Source organism: Neomonachus schauinslandi, chromosome 15 (assembly GCF_002201575.2).
Source record: "Neomonachus schauinslandi chromosome 15, ASM220157v2, whole genome shotgun sequence".
Lineage (NCBI taxonomy): Eukaryota > Metazoa > Chordata > Mammalia > Carnivora > Phocidae > Neomonachus > Neomonachus schauinslandi.
The window spans coordinates 55,409,648-55,433,593 of record NC_058417.1 but is presented as its reverse complement, the minus strand read 5'-3'; the positions used below and the strand labels follow the sequence as shown (position 1 = coordinate 55,433,593).

At 45.6% G+C, this 23,946-nt stretch overlaps 1 protein-coding gene across 3 annotated transcripts in view; it reads right to left on the bottom strand.

Annotated features, from left to right (window-relative positions):
- Positions 1 to 23,615, bottom strand: part of SEC14L1 (SEC14 like lipid binding 1) — a 54,015-nt gene extending 30,400 nt beyond the window's left edge. For 2 of the 3 annotated variants that reach the window (XM_044921360.1, XM_021680967.2), the window contains exons 1-2: positions 22,226 to 22,319; positions 21,126 to 21,218 (exon numbers count right to left, since the gene is read on the bottom strand). In XM_044921360.1, coding sequence (XP_044777295.1) covers positions 21,126 to 21,188 — 63 coding nt within the window. In that variant the 5' untranslated portion in view covers positions 21,189 to 21,218; positions 22,226 to 22,319. Of the gene's footprint in view, positions 1 to 21,125; positions 21,219 to 22,225; positions 22,320 to 23,419 lie in introns of those variants that run through there. The other variant, XM_021680968.2, reaches the window with a different exon arrangement.
- Positions 23,616 to 23,946: the final 331 nt, after the last annotated feature.

Here is a 23,946-nt window from a genome sequence, read left to right as displayed (position 1 = left end):
ATGAATTTCATAAGCTTTTCACATGTCAGAAAATGTTATTCTTTGGGATTTTCCCTACCCATTAAAAAATGTAAAAACTAGGGCGCCTGGGTGGCTCAGTCATTAAGCAACTGTCTTTGGCTCAGTCATGACCCCAGGGTCCTGGGATGGAGCCACCGCATCGGGCTCCCTGCTCAGTGGCGAGTCTGCTTCTCCCTCTCCCTCTGTCCCTCCCCCCTGCGCATGCTCTCTCTCTCTAAAAAAAAAAAAAAAAAAAAATCAGTTCCTCAGTCTCACGAGCCACATTTCAAGTTCAAGAAGTTGCTCTGATATTCTTGCCTGACTTACAATGAATAACTGAACCTGTAACAAACATTTTGACCTGACAACTCCACACCTTTGTCCTAGTTAGTGTCCTCAGAATCTCTGCAGGGCTGTGCCGGCAGATGCCCCCAATCATAAGCCTTATGGTAAATTTCTTCTCTCCCAAAACCCAGAGTCATTCATACTTACTGATAGGTTAATTATATTAGTCTGAGTTTCAAATCTGTTTTATTAATTAGGCTTTGTTATTTAAAGCTTTTTGTCCAGACGCAGAATAGAAGGCTGTATCCCCGATTTTAAAACTTCTGGCATCAGAGGGAATTTTTTAGAAAACAGGCAACCTCCGAACTCATAACACGGATCACAAAGCTAACTTAAGGGTAAACATCAGTTAATTCCTTCAAAGACAGCTCACTGAGGCAGCTCAAAGCTCTCTTCAGCCCCTCTGAGGCTGCTCTCCTACCCCTCGGTGTGCCCCTTCCTGCTCCACACTCCCCCAACCTGATCCCTGGTATTCCCCTTCCCTCTCTAGGTCCCAAGAGTCTTAGATCTAGTTTTGTTTTCTGCCTAGAATGTAACTTTAGTAACTGTTTTTCTTTTTTCTTTTTGCTGACAGCCTGAAAAGTGTCCCTTCTGTTTTCTAGTTTACAAATACTAACCCAGAGTTTTAAAATAAATTATGGGAAAAATAAAAAATAAATCAATTATAGGTTTTACTCTTGATTCTAAGAGATCCAAATATCTTAGAAAAGCCCTAAAGAATCAAAAAGTGTTCTTTTTTAGTGCTAATGTTTTCTGTGGCAATATATATATAAACAAATAAATTGTGGTATACCCACCCAATGAAACACTCTTCAGCAATACAATGTAATAAACTACTTATGCACACATGAATGAATCCAAAATAATTATGATGAATCAAAGAAAACACCAAAAAAGTACGTGTGATTCTATTTTTGTAAAATTCCAGGAAATGCAAACCAATTTATACTAACAGAAAGCAAATCAGTGGTTACCTGGTGGTAGGAAAAAAGAGAAATTACAATGGGGCATAAAGAACTTCTGGGGTGATGGATATGTTCATTATCTTTATTACAGTGATGGTTTCAAAGGTATATACACATGATAAAACTTATCCAACTATACATCTTTAAAATGCACAGTTTATTATTCATCATTTATACCTCAGTAAAGCTAAAAAAATAAAAATAAAAACACAAGTACACATAGGTTTAACTGACAAGCCAACTTAGGGAAGCATTTCTTTTTTTTAAAGATTTTATTTATTTATTCATGAGAGACAGAGAGAGAGACAGAGGCAGAGGGAGAAGCAGGCTCCCTGCAGAGCAGGGAGCCCGATGTGGGGCTCGATCCCAGGACCCTAGGATCATGATCTGAGCCGAAGGCAGATGCCCAACCGACTGAGTCACCCAGGCGTCCCTAGGGAAGCATTTCTAGCAGTGCTCAGGATTTCCTGATGAAGGAACCCGATTCACGATCATCCAGCACGGAGCAGGCACAGGTCAAGGGCATTTGTTTTTTTTGTTTTGTTTTGTTTTAAGATTTTATTTATTTGACAGAGAGAGACACAGCGAGAGAGGGAACACAAGCAGGGAGAGTGGGAGGGGGAGAAGCAGGCTTCCTGCAGAGCAGGGAGCCCGATGCGGGACTCGATCCCAGGACCCTGGGATCATGACCCGAGCCGAAAGCAGACGCTTAACGACTGAGCCACCCAGGCGCCCCTTGTTTTGTTTTTTTTTAAGATTTTACCCATTTATTTGAGAGAGAGAGAGAGCACACGAGAGGGGGGAGGGTCCGAGGGAGAAGCAGGCTCCCACCGAGCGGGGAGCCCGATGGGGGACTCGATCCAGGGACTCCAGGATCACGACCTGAGCTGAAGGCAGTCGCTTAACCAACTGAGCCACCCAGGCACCCTGGTCAAGGGCATCTGAAAAGGAACGCAGCATGGCAGGCTTTATTCCTAATCATCAAACACTGGAAGCAGCTGAGATGTCCCACAAAAGATGGATTACCAGACTGGGGCACATCCATACAAGGGAGTATTATTCAACAATAAAGAAAAATCAGCTGTCAACCCACAAAAATACATGGAAGAAACTTCAATGACTGTTGTTCAATGCAAGCAGCCTGTGTGAAAAGGCCGCGTCCCATATGATTCCAACCACGGGACACTCTGGTAAAGGACAACTATGGACACAGCCGGAAGCTCAGTGGCTCCCAGGTACTGGGGAGGAGAAGGGAGGGAGGAGTAGGTGGAGCACAGAGGGTTTTTTGGGCAGTGAAACTATTCCATAGGATACCGTAATGTGGACACATGCCATTCTACACGCATCCACACCCACAAAACGTGCAACACAAAGAGTGAATCCTAATGTAAATTATGGACTTCAGTTAATAATGATGTATTAATACTGGTTCATCAATCGAAACGAACACACCCCACAGGATGTCAATAACAGGGGAAGGGGCACCTAAGTGGCTTAGTGGGTTAAGCGTCAGACTCTTGATTTCAGCTCAGGTCCTGATCTCAGGGTCGTGAGATCAAGCCCAGCGTCGGGCTCCATGCTCATTGTGGAGTCTGCCTGGGATTCTGTCTCTCCCTCCGTTCTTCCCTCTGCTCACGCGAGTGTTGTGCGCCCACTCTCCATCTCAAATAAATAAGTAAATGGGGAAATTGTAAAGGGGTATATAGAAACTCTCTGTACTATCTGCTCAATTTTCTGTAAACCTAAAATTATTCTAAAAAAAATCATACCTCTTAAATATGAAGAAAAGGGGCAAAAACCTATTAACTGTGCTGTAAGAAAATAAAAAGACAAACTTCTTTTCAGAAGAACCTAGAGAAATTCAGAATATCACTTACTGAGCACTCTCCCCCTTCCCCATGACAGGCACTGTAGGGCAGGTGCTGAGGGGGCACGAACAGAACGCAAGGACCGTGTGTGAAGACCACTCAGCGCGGGGGAAACAAGCCTGAGAACAGACTCCCAAACCACTGCCTACTCACTCAATCCTACGTATGCACCATAATCGGTTTCACAGAGATTAATGCGTTTACTAGGCAGGATCTTTCTATGAAATGTTTCTCTCTCCTTTGAAATGAGGAAATGGGAGGCTGAGAGGAGCTAACATCCCAGGATTTGAACCTGGGTCTGCCCCACTCCTGATGCAGATGGCTTTGAATCTCAGAGCACAGACCCGGGGAAAAGAGACCAGCTTCAAATCCCAGCTCTGCCCTCAGCTGCAGGATGGCCTTGGGAGGTAACTAAATTTCCTCATCTTCTTTAATGTACAGAATTGTAGAAGATTAAAAAAGAAAATGTTTAGTAGATCCTGACATAGAATAAGAACAAGAGTCAAAACATGCAGCTACGTGTGTTCACACGCCCGCTGCACATGAACTTCCCAAAGAGGAAGAGAGCGACGAGCCGTGGGTAAGGACACGGCCACCCAACAGTCCCAAGGAGCCAACTCGGCGATGCATAAAAAGAGGAAAGACACCTTTCTAATGCAAACAGCTTTAAAAACTAAAAATTTTTTGACATTTACCTTTTCTATTATACTTCAAAAATGCACCCCTCAGAAAATCCATGTGTTCACCAGACTAAAATGATGATTATGTCCCCAGTGGCCCTAGAAACACAAGATGCAAAGCTCATGAGGCTTTGGTGGAAACCAACTATGTTAAGCTTATAAACAGCCAACTAAAAAAAAAAAACTTGGTGTAAATACTATCATATTGGTCTCCCTCTTTCTATAAGGAAAAGAAAAGGCAAACAGAAGATAAAGATAGAAAAATTCTTTATTTCAATTTCGGCACTGTGGATAAAATATTCCCTCTGTAATATGAAATAAATACAAGAAATAAACGGATTTAGCTAGTTAAATGATTAATTAGCTAAATATAAAATACTCAGTTACTGGAAGCAGAAAATATGGCTCTGCAGACAAACATAACCAGAGCTGGGAAGAGAACTTTCAGTAAACGCATGAGGGCTGGCAGGAGGGTGCCAGGTAACAAGATGTTCTCTGAAAAGGGTGCGGTTACAGGCAGCCTTGAATCAGGCCTGATGTTAATGGTATTAATGTTTTCCACAGAACGAGGAAATACAATATACCTGGAAGGGAAAGAACTCACGTCAGGAAACTAATCGCTCAGGTCCCACAGTGGCCTGAATAAATGTAAACATTAAGCTGCTGTTCCCACAGTCTCGGAAGTGCCATCCACCGTTCCCCAGACAAAGCCCTCCCCGGGTGGACTCGCACAACTGTTGACCAACGACATGATGCTGCACCAGCACTTACAGCCTCAGATGGACTGTTTTATTTTATTTTTATTTCTCAAATGGACTATTTTAAACTCAGAGTGCTAGCAACTTTCAATCCTCCCTGCACCCCGACCCTGCCAATTACCAGGTACTTGACTCAACTACCCCACAGTGTCCTTTCCCTCCACTCCTGCAGCACCGTCTCCTCCGAACTAAGACACAAACCAGGGAGGCACACCACAGAGCCAATGCAGAGCTCTGGACCTTGATTTGAAGGCCAGCAGTACGCACCGATGAGCAAGAGGCTTCTGTTAAAGAAAAGAGAAAAGACGGGGAGATAGGGCACTGGGGGAAAAAGTTTTATTGCCCAGCAGGGAACCGGGTCAGACACAGATCAGAGGGACAACGAGGAGGAGAAAGGGAGAGGAATTTTAAAGCAAAGTCCAAAACCCAGCCCTGTCCAGAATCAGGAGAGGCAAGGGTCGAGGGTCAGCGGCTGGCTAGTGAGATCGGGGTTTGTCTGGAGGTGAGCCAGCTGCAGGCAGTCCACCCCTACATGCTGGCAGGCTGCGCCACGGTCACTGGGCGAGGCAGTCAGGTCAAGGGCCACCCCCTGGACGAGCCAATTCAACCTCAGTTCTCTCCCTTGTATAGTGGAATAAGAGAAGACCTACTCCAAAAAGTACACACTTCCAGTTGTAAGTCAGTCAGTCGGTGGAGTGTGAGACTGCAGACCTCAGAGCTGTGAGTTAAAGTCCCACGCTGGATATAGAGCTTACTTAAAAGAAAGGGGCGGGGGGGCACCTGGGTGGCTCAGTCAGTCAGTCGGTTAAGCGTCCAGGTCAGGATCTCAGGGTCATGAGATGAAGCCCTGAGTTGGGCTCCTCGCTCAGTGGGGAGTCTGCTTGGGGCTTCTCTCTCTCTCTCTCCCTCTACTCCACACCCCTGCTCACGGGCACACACACTCTCTCTCTCAAATAAATAAATAAATCTTTAAAAAGGAAAAAAAACCCGGTAAGTCCTGGGGATGTAATGCACAGCACAGTGATTATAATTAATAATACTGTACTGCATATTTGAAAGCTACTAAGAGTACATCTTAAAAGTTATCACAAGAAAGAAATGTGTAACTATGTGAGGTAATGGATGTTAAATAAACTTACTGTGATGATCATTTCACAAATATGTACATATATCAAAGCATTGTTATTCATCTTAAACTAATACAATGTTAAATGTCAATTATATCCAAATAAAGCTGGTGGGGGCCCTACCCACAAGGTTAAGTGTAAGCAATAATTGAGATACTGGCAGGCAGCATCCTCAACTTCTTCTGGGTCTAACTTAGATCTGTGGAAATTAGCACAGTGCATACATTATTTTTTAAGATTTTATTTTTAATTAATCTCTATACCCACCATGGGGCTTGAACTTACAACCCCGAGATCAAGAGTCATATGCCCTTCCAACTGAGCCGGTCAGATGCCCCAAAAGTTTTAAACTTTGAAAGTTAAAAATATGATACAGTTATATTTGAGGACCATTTACAAAACACTCAAAAATTCCTTTCATGAAAAAAAAACATGACTTTAAGAATCATAAACATAAAAGGACCCCCCCACACACACCTTTCCACTGTAAGGTGACAGAGTCAAAATGTGTACACTGTGTGAATTTCCACAGCTCTAAGTCAGATCCAGAAGTTTGGGGACACTACCATCCCTCTTTTCCATTCTCGGTCTCACCAATTAAAACTTAGAGGACAGTCAAACAAACTACCACTATAGGTTCATTGTATAGAAGGGTTATTTAAAACAGCTGGACCAACAAGCCATCAAGTGAAGCACCCCCTCCGCACAACCTCTGGTTGTTTTCAACCTCAGGTTGCGTTTCCAACAAAACCCAACTTAAGGACCTGGCTGATATGGATTCATGCAAGTATAGCAAAATCTAACTCCAAGTAACTGGGTACCAAGCTTGAATAATGTTCAAACCTCTTTTAAGAGAGAAAAGTTTCTTTGGACCTTTGGTGTTGACCAGCTATTTTTATTATTATGTTACTTAAATACGTACAAACTAGGAAAAAGCTCATACAATTATGAAACCCATGACATACGTTTACTAGGAAGGGTGACAACTTGTTGGAGCCGATCGCTCCTTCAGCGTAGACACAAACTGGTGGCCAGGGCACAGTGATTTCAGACCTGGGAGAGGCTGCAGGTGACCCACCATGCCCACTGCTTTCTTTAGTTAACCCTTTACTTGTACAGCTCCCTGTCTGCGAGGTACCTTGGCCTATACTTGGCTCAAACACATCTTCTACATATTAATTCCACCTCAATTCTTTTTGTATTTGCTTTCCACCATAAAAACAGTATTACTGGGGTGCCTGGGTGGCTCAGTTGTTAAGCGTCTGCCTTCGGCTCAGGTCATGTTCCCAGGGTCCTGGGATCGAGCCCCTCATTGGGCTCCCTGCTCGGCGGGGAGCCTGCTTCTCCCTCTCCCACTCTCCCTGCTTGTGTTCCCTCTCTCGCTGTGTCTCTCTCTGTCAAATAAATAAATAAAATCTTTAAAAAAAAAAAAAAGTATTATTTGGCACCCCCAAATAAACATAACAGCAAACCATGTTCTGTCCCATAGCACTTAGCTATATCAGGCATCTAGATGATCTCAATGTGTTCATACTTTTTTCTGACTGTCAAAATAAAAAGCACAACATTAACCAATCCCTATTAGAGAATTAAAGGACACTACAGTTGACCCTTGAACAACGAGTTTGAACTATGCAGATCCACATATACACAGATTTTTTCGATAAATACAGTACAATATGGTAAATGTATTTTTCTTATGCCTTTAACATTTTTTTCTTTACCTTATTTGATTGTAGGAATATGGTATATGATACATACACAAAATCTGTATTAATCAACTGCTTATGTGATCAGTAAGGCTTCGGTCAACAGTGGGCTATTAGTAGTTAAGTTTTTGGACAATCGAAAGTTATATGCAGATTTTTAACTGCACTGGGGAAGGGGGGGGAGGTCCGTGCCCCTAACCTCTGTGTTCAAGGGTCAATTGTGGTTAGAAAAAAGAGGTAGACACATCTTTTAAGTTGATCTTTATACTTAAGATACCACTGTCAATAAATCTTGAAGGTCAAATGTTTCACAGGCCACAATTACTTAAGCCCCAGGCAAACAAGAGTGTCCAGAGTGCTATGAAAGGTTTCTCCTCTCTTAGGTTTTCGTGTGCAATCACATGACTGATCCATGCGCGGTCCAATGGCATCCAAAACACACCACGATTTACCAAAACCATTCCTAATCCATAAATTGTTTTGTCTAATAAATAGCAAAGAGTATAGGTGGCAACAAAAATAGCAGTTTTGCATATTCCTGTTCAAATCAAGTTGGATTTGGCAGAGTACTGTTTTACTTTCCAGAGTGTAAAAAATAAATCCATGGACTTCAGAAAAGCATCTGGTGTTCCAGCGTATCGCAGCTGTCAGCTTTGAAAGATGCCATGTGTTTGCCCACATAAAAGAATGTAATGAGCTATGGAAATATTATCCGGTTTCATGAACCAGAATAAAAACTCCATCATCAGTAGGCTGAAAGTAGGAGCTGTCTTAATCCGTCAGGAACATATCTGTCGTGCACTATTTATTAGAGGCCTGTTACACAAGTCGCACCTCCCAGACCTTCCAGCGCCCACTTCCCTATTCTCTCTGCTGCTTCTCTCCCCCTATGGCAGGAGCCCACCATTGTACTTCAGTAGCTCTACACCTACTGTTAGATGCTGTTCTTTCTTCAGAAACCGGGCGCCTGGTGGCTCAGTTGGTTGGGCGTCTGCCTTCGGCTCAGGTCATGATCCCAGAGTCCTAGCATCGAGTCCCGCATCGGGTTCCCTGCTCAGCGGGGAAGTCTGCTTCTCCCTCTCCCTCTGCCCTTCCCCCTCCTCTCTCTCTCTCTCTGAAATAAATAAAATCTTTAAAAAAAAAAAAAAAAAAGAGGGGCGCCTGGATGGCTCAGATGGTTAAGGGTCTGCCTTCGGCTCAGGTCATGATCCCAGGGTCCTGGGATCAAGCCCCACGTCTGGCTCTTGGCTCAGCAGGGAGCCTGCTTCCCCCTCCGCCTCTCCCCCGATCATGCTCTCTCTCTCTCTATCTCTGTGTCTCGAATGAATAAATAAAATCTTTAAAAAATAAAATAAAATTTAAAAATTAAAAAAAAAAGAAACCAACAGCAACAGCAACCATGAGATGTAAATTACAGATATACTTTGAATAGATGGGACCAAATTCAGTGGTAGAATTCTTCAAGGAAGCTGTCTTTTGGATCTAGAATCTACTAATACAAAGGACAAAAAAAAAAAAAAACCACCTAGAGAGATATGCATTTTTTTGGTTGATATTATAGTCAAAAACTAGATCTTAAAAGTGTACAGTAAACACGATAGCCAAAAAGTGGAAGCAACCCAAGTGTCCACTGATGGGATGAATACATAAACAAAACGTGGTATATACATCAAATAGATTATTCAGCTTTAAAAAGGAAAGAAATTCTGACACCTGCTACAACATGGATGACCCATGAAGACATGATACTGAGTAAAGTAAGCAAATCAGAAAAGGACAAATGTTGTAGGATTCCACTCATATAAGGAACATAGTTCTATTCAGAAACAGAAAGTAAAAAAGGGGCAGGGTGTTTGCCAGGGGATGGGGGATGGGGAGCTGGTGTTTAATGGGTACAAAGCTTCTGTGTGGGAAGCTAAAGCAGTTCTGGGGATGGACCGCAGTGATGGCTACACAACAGGGTGAACACGTTAGCACACTGAATTGTACACTTGGAAATGGTTCAAATGACAGATCTTATATTATTGTATATTTACCACAATACAGTATAGTACAAATACAGGTTCTCTACCTGAAAATTAGCAAAGTCATACAAATAACTAAATTAAGACAAGTTCAAAGAAACACATGCTTGTAACTTTGGTATCACTAAATAAACTCAAGAACAACAGTCTGAAAAGCATATAAAGCAAATAAATAGTCTCTTCTTGGCACGTTAAATCCTTCAAAAGAAAACATAATGTAGTAAGAATCTCTTGACACAGCCTGTTAAAGAATCTAGTCTTTTCAAAAAATTTAACAGTTACAACTGAAACCAACTTCCCTTCCTCCTATTCCATTTGCTATAAATTCTAATTAAGGAGAGCTATACCAGTGGTTCTCAAACCTGAGCAGTATCAGAATCACCTGGAGAGCTGTGAAACCACGCTGTGGAGCCCACTCTCAGAAAATCCCGATTCAATAGAGAATCAGAACCTAGAACTGCTAGAATTTGCATTCTAAACCAACTTTGTGTTAAAAGCAAAATGAAGATAACAGGTGTTTGGGCAAGAGTCCCAATATTAATAGCATAAATCCTGCAATACAACCAATGATCTCTCAAATAAATTTACTTCTTAAAATTTGTACCTTACAGCTTTTAGGTCTGGACTTGGTTTTTAAGATATACACAGGGATTAAGCTAGGAAAAAGAAGAGAAACACACATTTATGAGGACTACCTAATGTTACAGAATAACTTATTCATTAAGGAAAAAAAGTCATATAATAATCTTTCAGGTTTAAACCTGAAGATATCTCAAAAAAAAAAAAAAACTAGAATACCATATTACCAGAGTCAACAATTTTTTTTTTTTTAAGATTTTATTTATTTGACAGAGAGAGACACAGCGAGAGAGGGAACACAAGCAGGGGGAGTGGGAGAGGGAGAACCAGGCTCCCCGATGCGGGGCTCAATCCCAGGACCCTGGGACCATGACCTGAGCCGAAGGCAGACACTTAACAACTGAGCCACCCGACAATTTTTAAGTGAATTTCATGTTCTATAGGAGAACCACAGAAATGAAATTCTTTTATACTTGGTGTTCATCACTATGTGAGAAAAGCCACCCGAAACACCAAACGATACATAAACCAGGACACATTTTTTAGTCAACTATAGTGATTATATACTTCAGTTCACTGAATATGGACTGTTTTACCCAAATCTGATTTGAGTCAGATTCCCTCAAAACATGACTCAAGGACAAGTAAAAGAGCATGATCCAACATGACCTTCTGTCAGAATTTTCATTCCCAGAAGCAGAAGTTCCACAGGAATACACGCATATATTCCAAGACTGACTAACTCCTCAGACAAATCTATTTCTGAGAGCTTACTATATGCTCAAGTTACAAGCTGAAGGTGGAGAGACCAGTGAGGTGACAGGGCCATGAGAACGCAGAGAGGGAATCCCACCTAGGAGAAGTGAGTCCAACCAGTTAGAGCCAGTCAGGTGGGAAAGAGGTAGGGAGGAATCCCAAGCAGTCTGCAGAAAGGCGCAGAGGCCGTGGGGAATAACGGCATGCTGTCGAAACTCCCACTGGTCCAATATAACTGGATGTGCAGCAAACGTGGGGGGCTCATGCGGGGAGATGAGGCTGGGGAGAGAGGCAGGAGGAGATGGGGAAGGGCCCCGGGTACCAGGCCGGGTACCAATCTGAGCCTCACCTTGAAGGTGTGGGTCAGACACTTAAGAACTCCAACACGGAGCATGTTCAGGTTTACAATCAGAGCCCCTGGCAGCAGCCCAGAGAAAGAGTAAGTGGGTGAGATGGGGTCAGCAGTCCGAGTCCAGAAGCCCTGAACAGGATGCCAGGAACTGTCATCCTGTCATTGGAGAGGAGCCAACACGATCGGAGACAGGCAGATTCAGAAACAGTTCGGGTGGGGCACCTGGCTGGCTCAGTCAGAGGAACATGTATGTGACTCCTGACCTCGGGGTTGTGAGCTCAAGCCCCACATGGGGTGTAGAGATGACTTAAATAAATGAAACTTAAAAAAAAGAAGAAAGAAATAGAGAGAGAGAAAGAAAGGAAGGAAGGGTGAGTTCATTCGTTCGTTAGACGTTCTGGACAGGGGAGGGTCTGGTCATCACTGAGCCCAAGGGACGAGCAGGGAAGGCAGCCAGGGACGCCGAGGTCTCTGGTCTGAGGGCAGGGCAGGCCACATGGCCGTGGCACTCATCAGAAGCAGCAGATCACAGGAAAAGGCATAGCTTCGGAGAGACATTTTATTGGGGTTTTTTGTGTATTTGTTTTCTGTTAGGCTGTGTTCTTTGCGCAGGCAGGAGGGAGTGGATTCTGTTTCAGAGACACTGAATTTGTATATAGTCAAATGGAGATGTCCTAGCAGGCAGCTGGCTAGGAATCTGGAAGCTCCTGAGTGGGAGTCCAGGCTGAAGATAAACTTTGAGATCTGTTTATAAAGTAACAGTTGAAGCCATGAGTTAAATGAGGCTGCCCAGGAAGAGATGTCAGGTGAGAGAGAACTGGATAGTTCTAAAATAGCATTAACTACCAATTATAACACCATGATGTTTATGAGGGCCAGAAAACACAAAATATATAACCGGTGGTCCCAAAATAGCAAGACAAGTATCATTAGACGGGGAGTCCATCTGCCCCCAGAAAGGCACAGAAGTGGTGAGTGAGAGGCAAGATCAGTCGGAGGGGCAGGCGGGAGAGTTCCACATACAGCCTCTAATCAAATATGCAAGACACTTACACACTGGATGCTTATCAATAACTCAAAGTATGCTCTGAATACTCTAGTGCGGAAACAAGCAGGAGAGCCATGAAACAGATGGTAAGATTTCTGAATGGAAAAAGGATCCAGTACATATCAAGACACATAAAGCAGTTACCTTATATAGAGTGATGATATATACATAAACTTTTCACTAAAAAACAAAAAAAGGCTAGTTCCCCTAACATCAAATTGTACCTTGCAAAAGAATTTGAATGCAGTATATGCTCTCTGTTTCAACATGTAAAATCACTCCCCTAGAAATACACAAAACTGTTTCCCCCCTGTACAGGTTAAAATCAAGAAAGAAGAATCAGTTATGACACCAGCAAGCCAAGTCCTCTCTTCAGTCAACTTCTCTGTGGACGCGTCTCCAACCAGCCTGATATCCCTACCCAGGGCTCAGATGGAAGAACCGCCGACAGCCAGACCCCGCAGACCACTGCCCCCCGACCTCACCAGCCCCCAGCCAGGCCTCCACCAGCACCCGCTGCTCTGCTCGTGCTACACACAAACCCTCTCAATCAGACCTGCCAATAGATGAACTCCTTTCAACTGCTTTCTGTGTGAAACATTAGGACCAATGAAGTGGGTTAAAAAGTAACTATAAACAAACCCAGGAGTATTTTGCATCTTACTTGCAATTCAGCATTCTTGAAGAGGGTCACTGGGACCAAAGAGGAGCAGCAGGTTTTTGCCACGAAATAAATAAAGCCAATCTCCACCATCAAGCATTTCAACGGGGCTGCTAGAGTCGCTGAGCTGACCCGAGGCTGCATGGGCTCCTATCTGCTACCGTGAACCAGCAGTAAGCCAAAGGTTAAGAGGACAGGACTGGGCGATGACCCAGCTTCTCTAACAAAGTGAGGGCGTGAAAGGAAACAAAGGGAAGGGAGAATGTGGGAGAAGCGTGAAGACTGAAGACACAAAAACCAAGAGCGATGGCTGATCCGGAGCGGGAACCAAACAATGTCTGAAAAGACATCGTTCTAGACCGTCGAGAAAAGTCTGAACACGGTGTTTTCATTAAGTGTGATGATGACATGGCAATGGAGTTTACAAAAGAAAAGGGTCCTTACTGTTTAGAGATACATGCTGAAGGAGTTATGGATGAGTTCACAAGATGCCTGAAATCTGCTCTAAATACACCAGGAAAAGAAAAAAGGGGAGGGGGGATGGATGACGCAATAGTTAGTGGCAAAGCGCTGTTCCCGCCGGAGTGGAGTGATGGGCCCGTGGCATTAACTGGACATTTCATCCTCTCTACTCATATATGCTTGAAAATGTCCATAATACAAGGTTTCGGGGTTTTTGTGTTTTCACAAAAACAGATAAATCAAAGAGGCAAGGAGCTGAGTCAGATCCTGCTTTATATCTCCTTTGGATATTTCCTACTGAGCCACAACTGTCTTCACCCTGGCACATTAAAAATAATTCGGAATGCATAATGTGCTGGCAAGTGGGTGTAAGAGAAGGGAAGATGCCTAGTTCTATACAAAGTGGCATGTGATGAAAGTGTACTATAATTGTCCATTTCCAAAACTAAGTAAGCCTGACTAATTAGACCCCAGCTTGTATTAAATGCAATAGGACTCACATTGCAGCACTCGAACACCCTATAAATGAGAAGAGTACAGCGTCCCCCCACTGAAAACTGACCTTAATACACCATCAGAGAAATTGGATCACTTCCCTCCATTCCTAGACTTGAATAAATTGTTTAAAGTCGGCTACCCAAAATACACGAACACTGCTTATTCACCTCTGAGTAAAAACAAATCCTACCGCCTATCAGGCTGCCCGAACATCTAATACCACCTCGGTCAACGAGAGGATGTATTTCAGTATCACCATGAGAAACTGGGAAACCAGAGTCAGGGATGCCAAAGGCCCAGGGATGAAATCCAGGATGAGAGGAAGAAGAGTGCTTCGAGAAGAACAATGAGAGACGGGATGACAACACTTCAAACTAAATGCTGCTCAAAACCCAACGTGCGTGCAACTCAGGTCAGAGGGAAAAACAGTGAAAAGCGGGACAGGTGGCTCAAAATTTCTTCAGGAGAACGGACAGGGCTTCCAGAGGCAGCCAGCTGCCAGAAAGAGTGAGCAAGCACAAGGCAAGTCTGGGTTCCAGCGGGACTTGTGCCCCTCCACCCCAACCAACCCGAGGAACAATCTGAAAGTGGGTGGCTTGTGTGCCAGGCCACCTCCTCAGGAAGCACTGTATTTCTCGGATTTCTGCACACCTCGCTCTCACCCCAAAAAGACCAGACTCGGTTCAGCTCAACGTGAGGCTCTTCTCACATTGCAGTCACACATACAAGTCTACCTGGGGTCCCCACAGGTGTCCCCTGCTGTTTTGATACAGGAAATAAAGCCTAAATATAAGTACAAATGCCTGTTTAATCTAAAAGAAGTCTTAAAAATAAAAGAAATATGCACATTCAGAGAAGTCATTTACTAACTGATTCATTTCACCTCATATTTGGAAGTAGGCAAAAGGCTGGATGTTAAGAAGGAAGAGGGGAGGGCACAGGTATCACCAGGCCCTGTCCTCCCTACTTTCCTATCTGCGGGCTAATTCCTCCACACCACAGCCTTACACTAGGTAACTGGCCTAGTCACTGGGTCACCCAGCTAGTTTGTGGCAGGGATTAGATGTGCACCCAACTCAGCAAATCTCTCCTTCCTGCCTTCATCATCTGGTCTTAGTGGGAAGCCAGGAGACACCTGGGGAAACGGAAAAGGGGCTAAAAACTCAAAGAATGAAACAAACAAAAATAAGAGAGAAGAGCAAAAGCAAATTTAGTGGTGGTGGGCCATTTAACCAACAACTGTACACTGGCAAATAGCTTTTCTGTTTGCTCAACCTATAAAAGTACACTGCTTAAACTACTAGTAAGGTGCCTGTCAACAGAGCTTCGTATAATTTATGAAGATGTAAAAAAAAAAAAAAAAAGTCAAATTCATCACAAAAGGGCTCTGTTCCTAAGGAAAGTATTGGTTAATTGAAGGATCATAGTGCGTTACTTTTATTCCACAGAGAAAACATAAATCTCTTATCTGAAAACAGACCATAGAATTACATTTTAGATCTGAGTTTCCAACAGACCCACTTCCCAAGTCCTCACATGCAAAGTTCCTGCGCACAGACATCAGCTGACCCAGTGCAATCCAAGAGCCTACTACGTGTTTAGGGCCAACACTTGAGAGAACAGGGGAAATAATCTGCAAAGTCACTGCCCCTGAGGAACATATACAATAGTTGTATGGAACCCTGAGAATAAAAGAAACTCTAGTTAGCAGGGGAAGTAGCTAACCCTGACGACCCTGATAAAAAAGGAGTCGAGGAAAGGGAGAGAGACACGAGCGGTCCCTCAGAGGCCCGGGGAAGGGCTAGGTCAGCAGGACCGAGATTCAAAGAAACAGACGGGGAAAAGCAAGCAGCTAAGGCGAGGAAGGAAGTGTCAAAAGGGTGTAAGGGCCGGAAAAACAGTGTGTGGCAACCAGAACAGCACAGAATAGATTTAAAAATGCATGTTTGTGAAGTAAGGTTACTTACTTCAAGGAAGGTCCTCGAGGAAGAGCACAGGAGTTTAGAGTGGGTGAGATAGTAAGAGGTCACCCAAATGGGACTGCCACGCGGACACAGCGTCTGGCAGCAGAACGCGGGGTGACCTGAAGGCGTACAAGACGGAACAAGAAAACAACTCACTCGGGCAGTGCCAGGAGAGAAAGGGACAGAAACGGGGGACCCGAGGGCACAATCAGAGGCTGTGTCTGCTGGGCCACAGATGGCGGTGGGGCGGTGGGGGGAGGCTGGAAAAAGGCCGGTGCTCCTGAGAGCGGGCTGGGCGCACCATGCCAGTGCGGGGGGGCGGCGGGGCATGCGGCGGGGCATGCGGCGGGGCCTCTCCCAGCACGCGCTCCACCAGGTCAAAACGACAGCTGTCCTCGGGAGGAAAGGGAGGAGAGGCCAGTCCTCGCCCTACTTGTGCGTTCCGGCCCAGAGCTCCCTGGGCCGCAGAGGACGGCGGCAGGCCTTCTCCTCTCCCCGCACCCGCACCCAGAGGTACCGAGCCCCCTCCCGGTCGCCCTCCCGCTCCCTAGCTCCTTCACCCCTCCTCGGGTTGGTAGTAAGAGGCCTGTGACGTCAGGAGGGGGAAAGCTGTGCCTGAAGATGTTTCGTTTTAAAACTGTTTTCCCGGGGTGCCTGGGTGGCTCAGTCATTAAGCGTCTGCTTTCGGCTCAGGTCATGATCCCAGGGTCCTGGGATCGAGCCCCACATCGGGCTCCCTGCTCTGCAGGAAGCCTGCTTCTCCCTCTCCCACTCCCCCTGCTTGTGTTCCCTCTCTGGCTGTCTTTCTCTCTGTCAAATAAATAAAACCTTTAATTAATAAATAAATAAATTAATTAATTAATTAAATAAATAAAATAAAATAAAACTGTTTTCCCCGAGAAATGTCAACATGAAACACCCTCCCGCAAGTGCATCAGAGTCCTCCCTGCCATGCCAAGCTCCTGCTCTGTGGGATCCCCTCGCTCCGCCTGGGCAAGACCCGAAATCTTTTAAGTGTCCTTCATGGATTCAACATGCCTCCCAACAGCCCGGGCAGAAGCTGGACAAGTCAGAGGCATCCTGGGGAACAAGAACCTTGGGAAGCCCCTGCAGGGTGCAAGGAATGACGGACTTGGGAAGCAGATCTCCGCCACTAAGTGCGCCTCAGGCTCCTCACCCTCTGAGGTGAGACAGGGGCTTTCAGGCCATTTCTCCGTTCACTGAAGCTCTAACGTGCTGTTTCTGGGCAAACGTCTCACAAAAGCAAGCCCTTAAAACGCTCCAAGGGCCCGCTGGAAAACTCCACCTCCATCTTGCTTGTTTGCCATTTACAAATCAATAGGAACATCAACGAGATTTCTTCGTGCTACGGGTATACTGATCCCAAAACAAATGATAAATTTTCATTAACTCAATCAAATGCAATTAACAAATCTGATGTCCACCATGTCGCTATTTACAGTAGGCAATTTCCACCTGAACCATTTTTTGGCAATACTACCCTCAGTGACACCCCTGCTTGACAGACAAGGCCATGTGCTCACTGAGTGGTATTTTCCCCAACAGTCTCCTCCCCCCAGGGACCCCCCATGAAGCAAGATTTGGAGCCTCCAGTCAACCACCCGCAGCGCCCCGGCACTCCCACGACTACCCTGCACTCGCTGTGGCGCTCTCTCAAAACGCTTTCTGTCGAGGGGCACCTGGCTGGCTCAGTCGGTAGGGCATGGGACTCTTGGGCTCTGGGTTGCGGGTTCGAGCCCCACACGAGGTGTGGAGCTTACTTAAAAAGGGCAACCTGAGGATCTTTGTGGGGATGGAAATGCTCTGTATCTTGACTGTATGAATACCAGTATCTTGGTTGTGATACAGTATTATAGTTTTTTTTTTTTTTTTAAAGATTTTATTTATTTATTCATGAGAGAGAGAGAGAGAGGCAGAGGGAGGAGCAGGCTCCCAAGGAGCAGGGAGCCCGATGCGGGACTCGATCCCAGGACCCTGAGATCATGACCTGAGCTGAAGGCAGACGCTTAACCATCTGAGCCACCCAGGCGCCCCAGTATTATAGTTTTGTAAGATGTTCCCATTGGACAAAAATGGGTAAGGGTACATGGGATCTTTCTGTATTATTTCTTATGATTGCATGTATATCTAAAAGTATCTTGAAATTAAAAGTTTAATTAAAAAAATTAAAAAGTAAATCCCTTGATGCTATAGTTCTGTTCTTGCTTTGTGTCTCTCCTCACCCTGAAGAACTGCAAAGAATATTTCCAGACTTATTCTATTATACTACTGTTTCTTCTCAATGCAAAAAATAGTAATAAAACAAGGTAAATAAAGAGAATTTTATGACGTACAATTTCAGTCCGAAAAGTGGCCAATGACACCACACAAAAATCACTAAGGACTTAAAACACTCTAGCTTCTATCTCATTTTGGAAGAACTTATTTCATTTTCAGATTAAAAAATACTTTCCACAACCCAAAAGAAAATGACCTCATTTTTTGCCTCAAAACAAAAGCAATTTATTTATTTATTTTTTTAAAGATTTTATTTATTTATTTGAGAGAGAGAATGAGACAGAGAGAGCATGAGAGTGGGGAGGGTCAGGGGGAGAAGCAGACTCCCCACCGAGCAGGGAGCCCGACACGGGACTCGATCCCAGGACTCCAGGATCATGACCCGAGCCGAAGGCAGTCGCTCAACCAACTGAGCCACCCAGGCGCCCAACAAAAGCAATTTAAAAATGAGTTAATTTTAAAAGCCTGGGGGGATGGTTCAGAACTTGAATTTCAAATTCTCCTGTAAATCCATGTATAAAATGGGCAGGACAAAACTTCATCATTTTGAAAATAGTCAAGTAAGGAAAATAGGGAAGTTGATCATTAGTCAAAACTCCTCTTTATTAATCTAGTGTCTGCAGAAGAGACCAAAAAACCTTTGCCTCAATCAATCAGGGTAGCACTGAGCTTTTCAGATCGTACTTAATGTTTTAGAGAACAGAACACACCACCCCTGACTCCTAGCTCCTGTGTTCCCCTGCCGATCTGGCCTGGCCAGCCCCTGGGGCAGTTCTCGGCCTCACAGGGGGCCACTGGGCTCCACTGCTCCCCACACCTCTCCCCCAACTCCACCAGCCTCTGCCAACTGAAAAGGGTTAGGCCACCAACCCTGGGCAAATAATCCACAGCCTGGCCAATAACCTACATCCTCTCTCCAGGGGAAAGATGCCCAGATCGAGTCTCTCTAGAATCTGAAACATGACAAGACTCGGTCACTTAGAAACTGAAAGAAAGCAACAAGAAATGCCACAAAGTTGAACTAGGGCTTGGAGGGGCTTTGAACAGCTAAAACAGCACCAGAGCTGAAGCCACAGGGGAGGGAAAACCAGGAGTGAGCAAAGCAGCCGACTGGCAGGAGACTGGCAGGAGACGGGGAAGAGAGGCTCCCCCCTATGGAGCAAGGCCGAGTCCCACAGGGTGAACTTCCAGTGACAACTGCAGCCAACGTTCCCCAGAGCTGCCGGGAACCCCCTTCCAACGCCCAGTTCTTGGAGCTCAGCCCAGCCAGCTCGCATTCCTGCATTTCTGTGCGATTCACATCACCACATCACACCACATGTGTTCCCTCGAACAATACCCCTTCTCAAGCTCTCTGAAGTGGGTCTTTGCTGCATACAACCAAAAGCCAAAGCAGTACACATACATGCAAACAGGAAACAAGCCTCTCTGATAAACCATTAACATAAAATACTGAACAGTCCTGGTATTTAAGGGAAACACGGTGGCGCCGGGCTGGCTCCATCAGTCAAACACGCGACTCTTGATCTTGGGTTTGGGAGTTCGAGCCCCACACAGGGCGTAGAGTTTACGTAAAAGTAAAATCTTAAGGGCGCCTGGGTGGCTCAGATGGTTAAGCGTCTGCCTTCGGCTCAGGTCATGATCCCAGGGTCCTGGGATCGAGTCCCACATCGGGCTCCCGGCTCAGCGGGGAGCCTGCTTCTCCCTCTGACCCTCTCCCCTCTCATGCTGTTTCTCTCTCGCTCGCTCTCTAAAAAATAAATAAAATCTTTAAAAAAAAAAAAAAAATAGGGAACTACAGAACTAAAACCACCACCCCCGTGCCAAAAGAAAAACCCCCAAAACCTCACACTGACCGAGAAGAGGTACAAGGGAACTTTCTGAGGTACTGGATGGAAAGGTTCTGCATCCTGACAGAGGTGTGGGTCACTCTTTCATCAAAACTGATCAAACTGTACACCTAATGTTAACGTGACCATCTCACTGTATGTAAATTATGTCTCAATTTTAAAAAATTCCCTAAATCTAAATTGTTTCCTTGAGAGGACTTGCGTTTTGGGGGTTACTTTTCAAAACCATATTGCTCCGGATAAATCTCACAAACAAGGTTGCGCAGAAGCAGCCAGATGCAAAAACACCACCTAAGTTTCTAGTTAAATATAGAACAGAAACAGCGAACACTCATCAATGGTGTTCGAAGTCAGAGCAGCGAAGTCAGAGCAGTGGCTGACTTTGAGGTGGGAGGGAAGGGGCAAGTGGGATTTCTTGCTGGGCTGGTATGTTCTGGATCTTGATCTTGGTCCAGTCATCGTTATGTTCATGACAAGAGCATTTCCTGTATGCAGGTTACATTACACCTTAACAGCAACACAGAAAAGAAAGGAGAAGAAGGAGTACCCAAAAATATTCTAAAAGTGATTGGGGAAGATTTGTTTTGCATCTGGTGAAATGCTTATTTTCAGCCAAACACTTCAGATAAATAACAAAGAAAATTAAGACTTGAGTGACCCTGTCTGTGGAATTCTACTATGCCTCATGAACTTGATGTCAAGGGGAAAAACTCATTCAGCAGAGTCGTTAGAATAATCTAAATTAAACTCCATCCCATAGTGCTCATTGCTATGTAAGTGAATTCCCTGACAACCAGAGCGCGCTTCTGAATGAGCAGCAGAGGGAAAAAACCACTCTCCACATCCCTTTTCTACTTCAACAAACAAACAAAAAGACCAAAATCCAGAAGAAGTATTTTCAGAATCCCACTTCTGTGTTTTCAAAGAGAGAATTAACTCAAATTCACATATTAACCAGAGATGCATTTGTAAAAAACAAACATGCAGGTTTTCATTTTTAGAGATTTACGGTTTAAAAACATTTCATGAACTCTAGATCTGGATCATAAGCATAAAAACAGAATAAGTAAAAGCGGAGCAATGGAAACAAATTATAACATTAACATCCGTTTACAGATCATCAAATTTGAATACTTAAAAAAAAAAAAGCCAAAGACTAAATTAAAATGTAAAGTACTTACAGCCATAATTAATTCGAAGGGGTGTTTATACACCCTCACTGGTGACTGGTATTTCTGCACCATGATTGTAACACAACAGCAATCCTCTCACACCTGCAAAACACAAATATATATGATTTAAAAAAAACCATGATTAAGTCTGGAAAAAATTAAGTCTGCATTTACTCATCATACCACAGTCTAACTGTAGAAAGGGATCTCAATAGGTCACATAATTCTCTACACACAAAAACCCAAAGATGACACTTGGACTATACAAGGAAGGAGAAGGTAGTAAGACAGTAAGAAAAGGTGAAGGAAGTCCAAGTGTCATGAGGGAAACAGTTCTGCTCTGCCTCCTGGGGCCTCTCCAGGGGCTGGGCTGGGTACAGGATCCCAGTTCTTTCCAGCACTGAAATGTTATTTGGTCCAATTATTAGTTCTTGAATCATTTACTCTTCCACAACTTCTACAAGAAACCAAATAAAAATGATGGCACTTGAAGATATTAAGTCTGAAGACACACAAAAATAAAAATGGAAAAAAATACTATTGTATTTCAAATTATGGAATACTCCTCAAAAGCTAGCTTCAAAGTAAACTTGGCAATCCCTGTTTTCTAACTGCACAGACTACAATTCCAGAGACCTGTCTTCCAATGGCAGCAACAACAAGCACTCCAGCTGGGTGGAACTTCCAGCCTCAAACAGCTGGGATACCTGTCATTAATCCACTAAACGCTGGAGCCTACTTCTCAGAGGAAGGAATCCTCCTGCAAGGTACCTATTCCCACTCCGGGGCCAGCCTACACGCATTTTTCCGAAAAACACACTTTTTTTGGAGTCCTTTGCGTGACTTTGATTCCCTATTTAAAAGTGAGGAAGGGGCGCCTGGGTGGCTCAGTTGGTTGGGCGACTGCCTTCGGCTCAGGTCATGATCCTGGAGCCCCAGGATGGAGTCCCGCATCGGGCTCCCTGCTTGGCGGGGGGTCTGCTTCTCCCTCTGCCCTCTTCCCTCTCGTGCTGTCTCTCATTCTCTCTCTCTCAAATAAATAAATAAAATCTTTTAAAAAAATAAAAATAAATAAAAGTGAGGAAGAAAAATAAATCCAAAGAGCCTACCTGTCCTGCTGAGAATAACCATTAAGAATGTTACTTCATGCTGAATATGGTCAGAGGATATTCAAATATACAAAATGGAATATCCTCAAGGAGCCCAAAGTCTAGCTGTAATTAAAAAAAAAAAAATTATGGAGATATATTTTATTTCAGAAGATTCTTATCTTTATTATTACATTTAACCAGGTCTGGAACTCTCTCTGGTATGTTTGTTTAGCATATCTCTCCACAAGAACAGGTCATGGTGGACAACAGTATACTGGCATGTTACACAATTGCTCCCGGTGACCTCAAACCAGTCATTTGACTTCCCTCGGACTCAGTTTCACCTCTGTAAAATGAGGTTTGAGGTGAGATAATCTCGAAGGACTTCCAACTCTGAAATCTTGACACTCAGAGCCATACTCCGGAGTCCTCCACGTCACTCCACTGGAAGCCGGCATTAATATCGATTCTGGGACTGGCAGGTCCTGATGCGCGGGGGCCACGTTCTATTTCGTTTTGCAAACCTAACAATGCCGGTGTACAATTTTAAAAGTGGGAAAATTAACTTTAGAGCATCGCCCAGAGACGGGGAGGCTGGTCACAGGGTATAAAAAGGGATGCGGGGGTTGGAGGAGACTTAAAAAGCAGAATGCTCGGTGAAGATACTCTAACACCCATTCAGGATTCCACTGCCCGGAAGAACCCAGAGTGACTACGCTGGGGAACCTGCTAATTCACGAGCTTCTGAACTCCTGCCAGTGCCCAGCTTCGGATGCTCAGGTCCAGAGAAACGTCCTACGTGGGAATCCGGAGTTACAACGGCCAAGTGGCATCCTGGACCAGGGCAGCCTCTATTGCATGACAATTGGTGCTTAAAAATTAGCCAATGGCCAGACCCAGGGAGTCCACCGCGCGCAGGCGGAGGGGCGGCCGGGCCCTCGGGCCGGTCCAGGGAGTCCAGCCCGGCGGGCCCCGCGCCCCCAGCCCCGGCCAGCCCGGGGGTGGGGAGCCGAGGGCGGACTTGGACCCCAAACTCGGCTTCCCGCAGGGAGGGCTCCCGGAGTGCGAAGGCGGGGGCTACGCGGGGCTACCGGGGAAGCGGGGGCGGTGGGCCCCCTCCCTCCCTCCCGGGCCGAGGGGCCGGGAAGAGCCCCGCGGCGCTGGGAGGGGCCGGGGGCGCGCTCGGAGCCCGCCGCGGCGACGCGCGCCTACCTCTTGTCAGAAAGGCCGGGCCCGGGACGCGGGGCGGCGGGGGGCGCTCATGCCGGCGGCTCCGTGATGCCGTCGCCGTTCCACTGCCGGCGGCCGCGGCTCCGCGGTGGGTTCCGGGGAGTGGACCGGGCTACGGGAGCGGGAGGGGCGCGGCGAGGCTCGAGTGGTTGTTACGGGTGACGGGGAGGGAGGGGCCGGGCGGCCAGAAAGAGCGCGCGTGCGCGAGCGCGGCCGAAGGACGGAGGCGGGCGCGACGACCGTTGCTAGGGGAGGGGGAGGGGGGGGGCACAACCCGGGCCGAGCCGCGCTGCGCAGGCGCCATCTCGGGGGCCCGGCGGGCGTGGGAGGAGCTCGGAGCTGGCGCAGGTCCTGACGCACCGGCTGGTCTCACTAGAGGCCGCTGGCTCCGCCCTGATTGCGTCACGGGGCGGGGCTAGGACGAGGGGCGGAGCGAGACGCCAAAGTGGGTAGCGAGCTGGGCGGGGAGTTCCGCTGAGTTGGAGCAGGACGGTCCCCGCCCCGGCCTT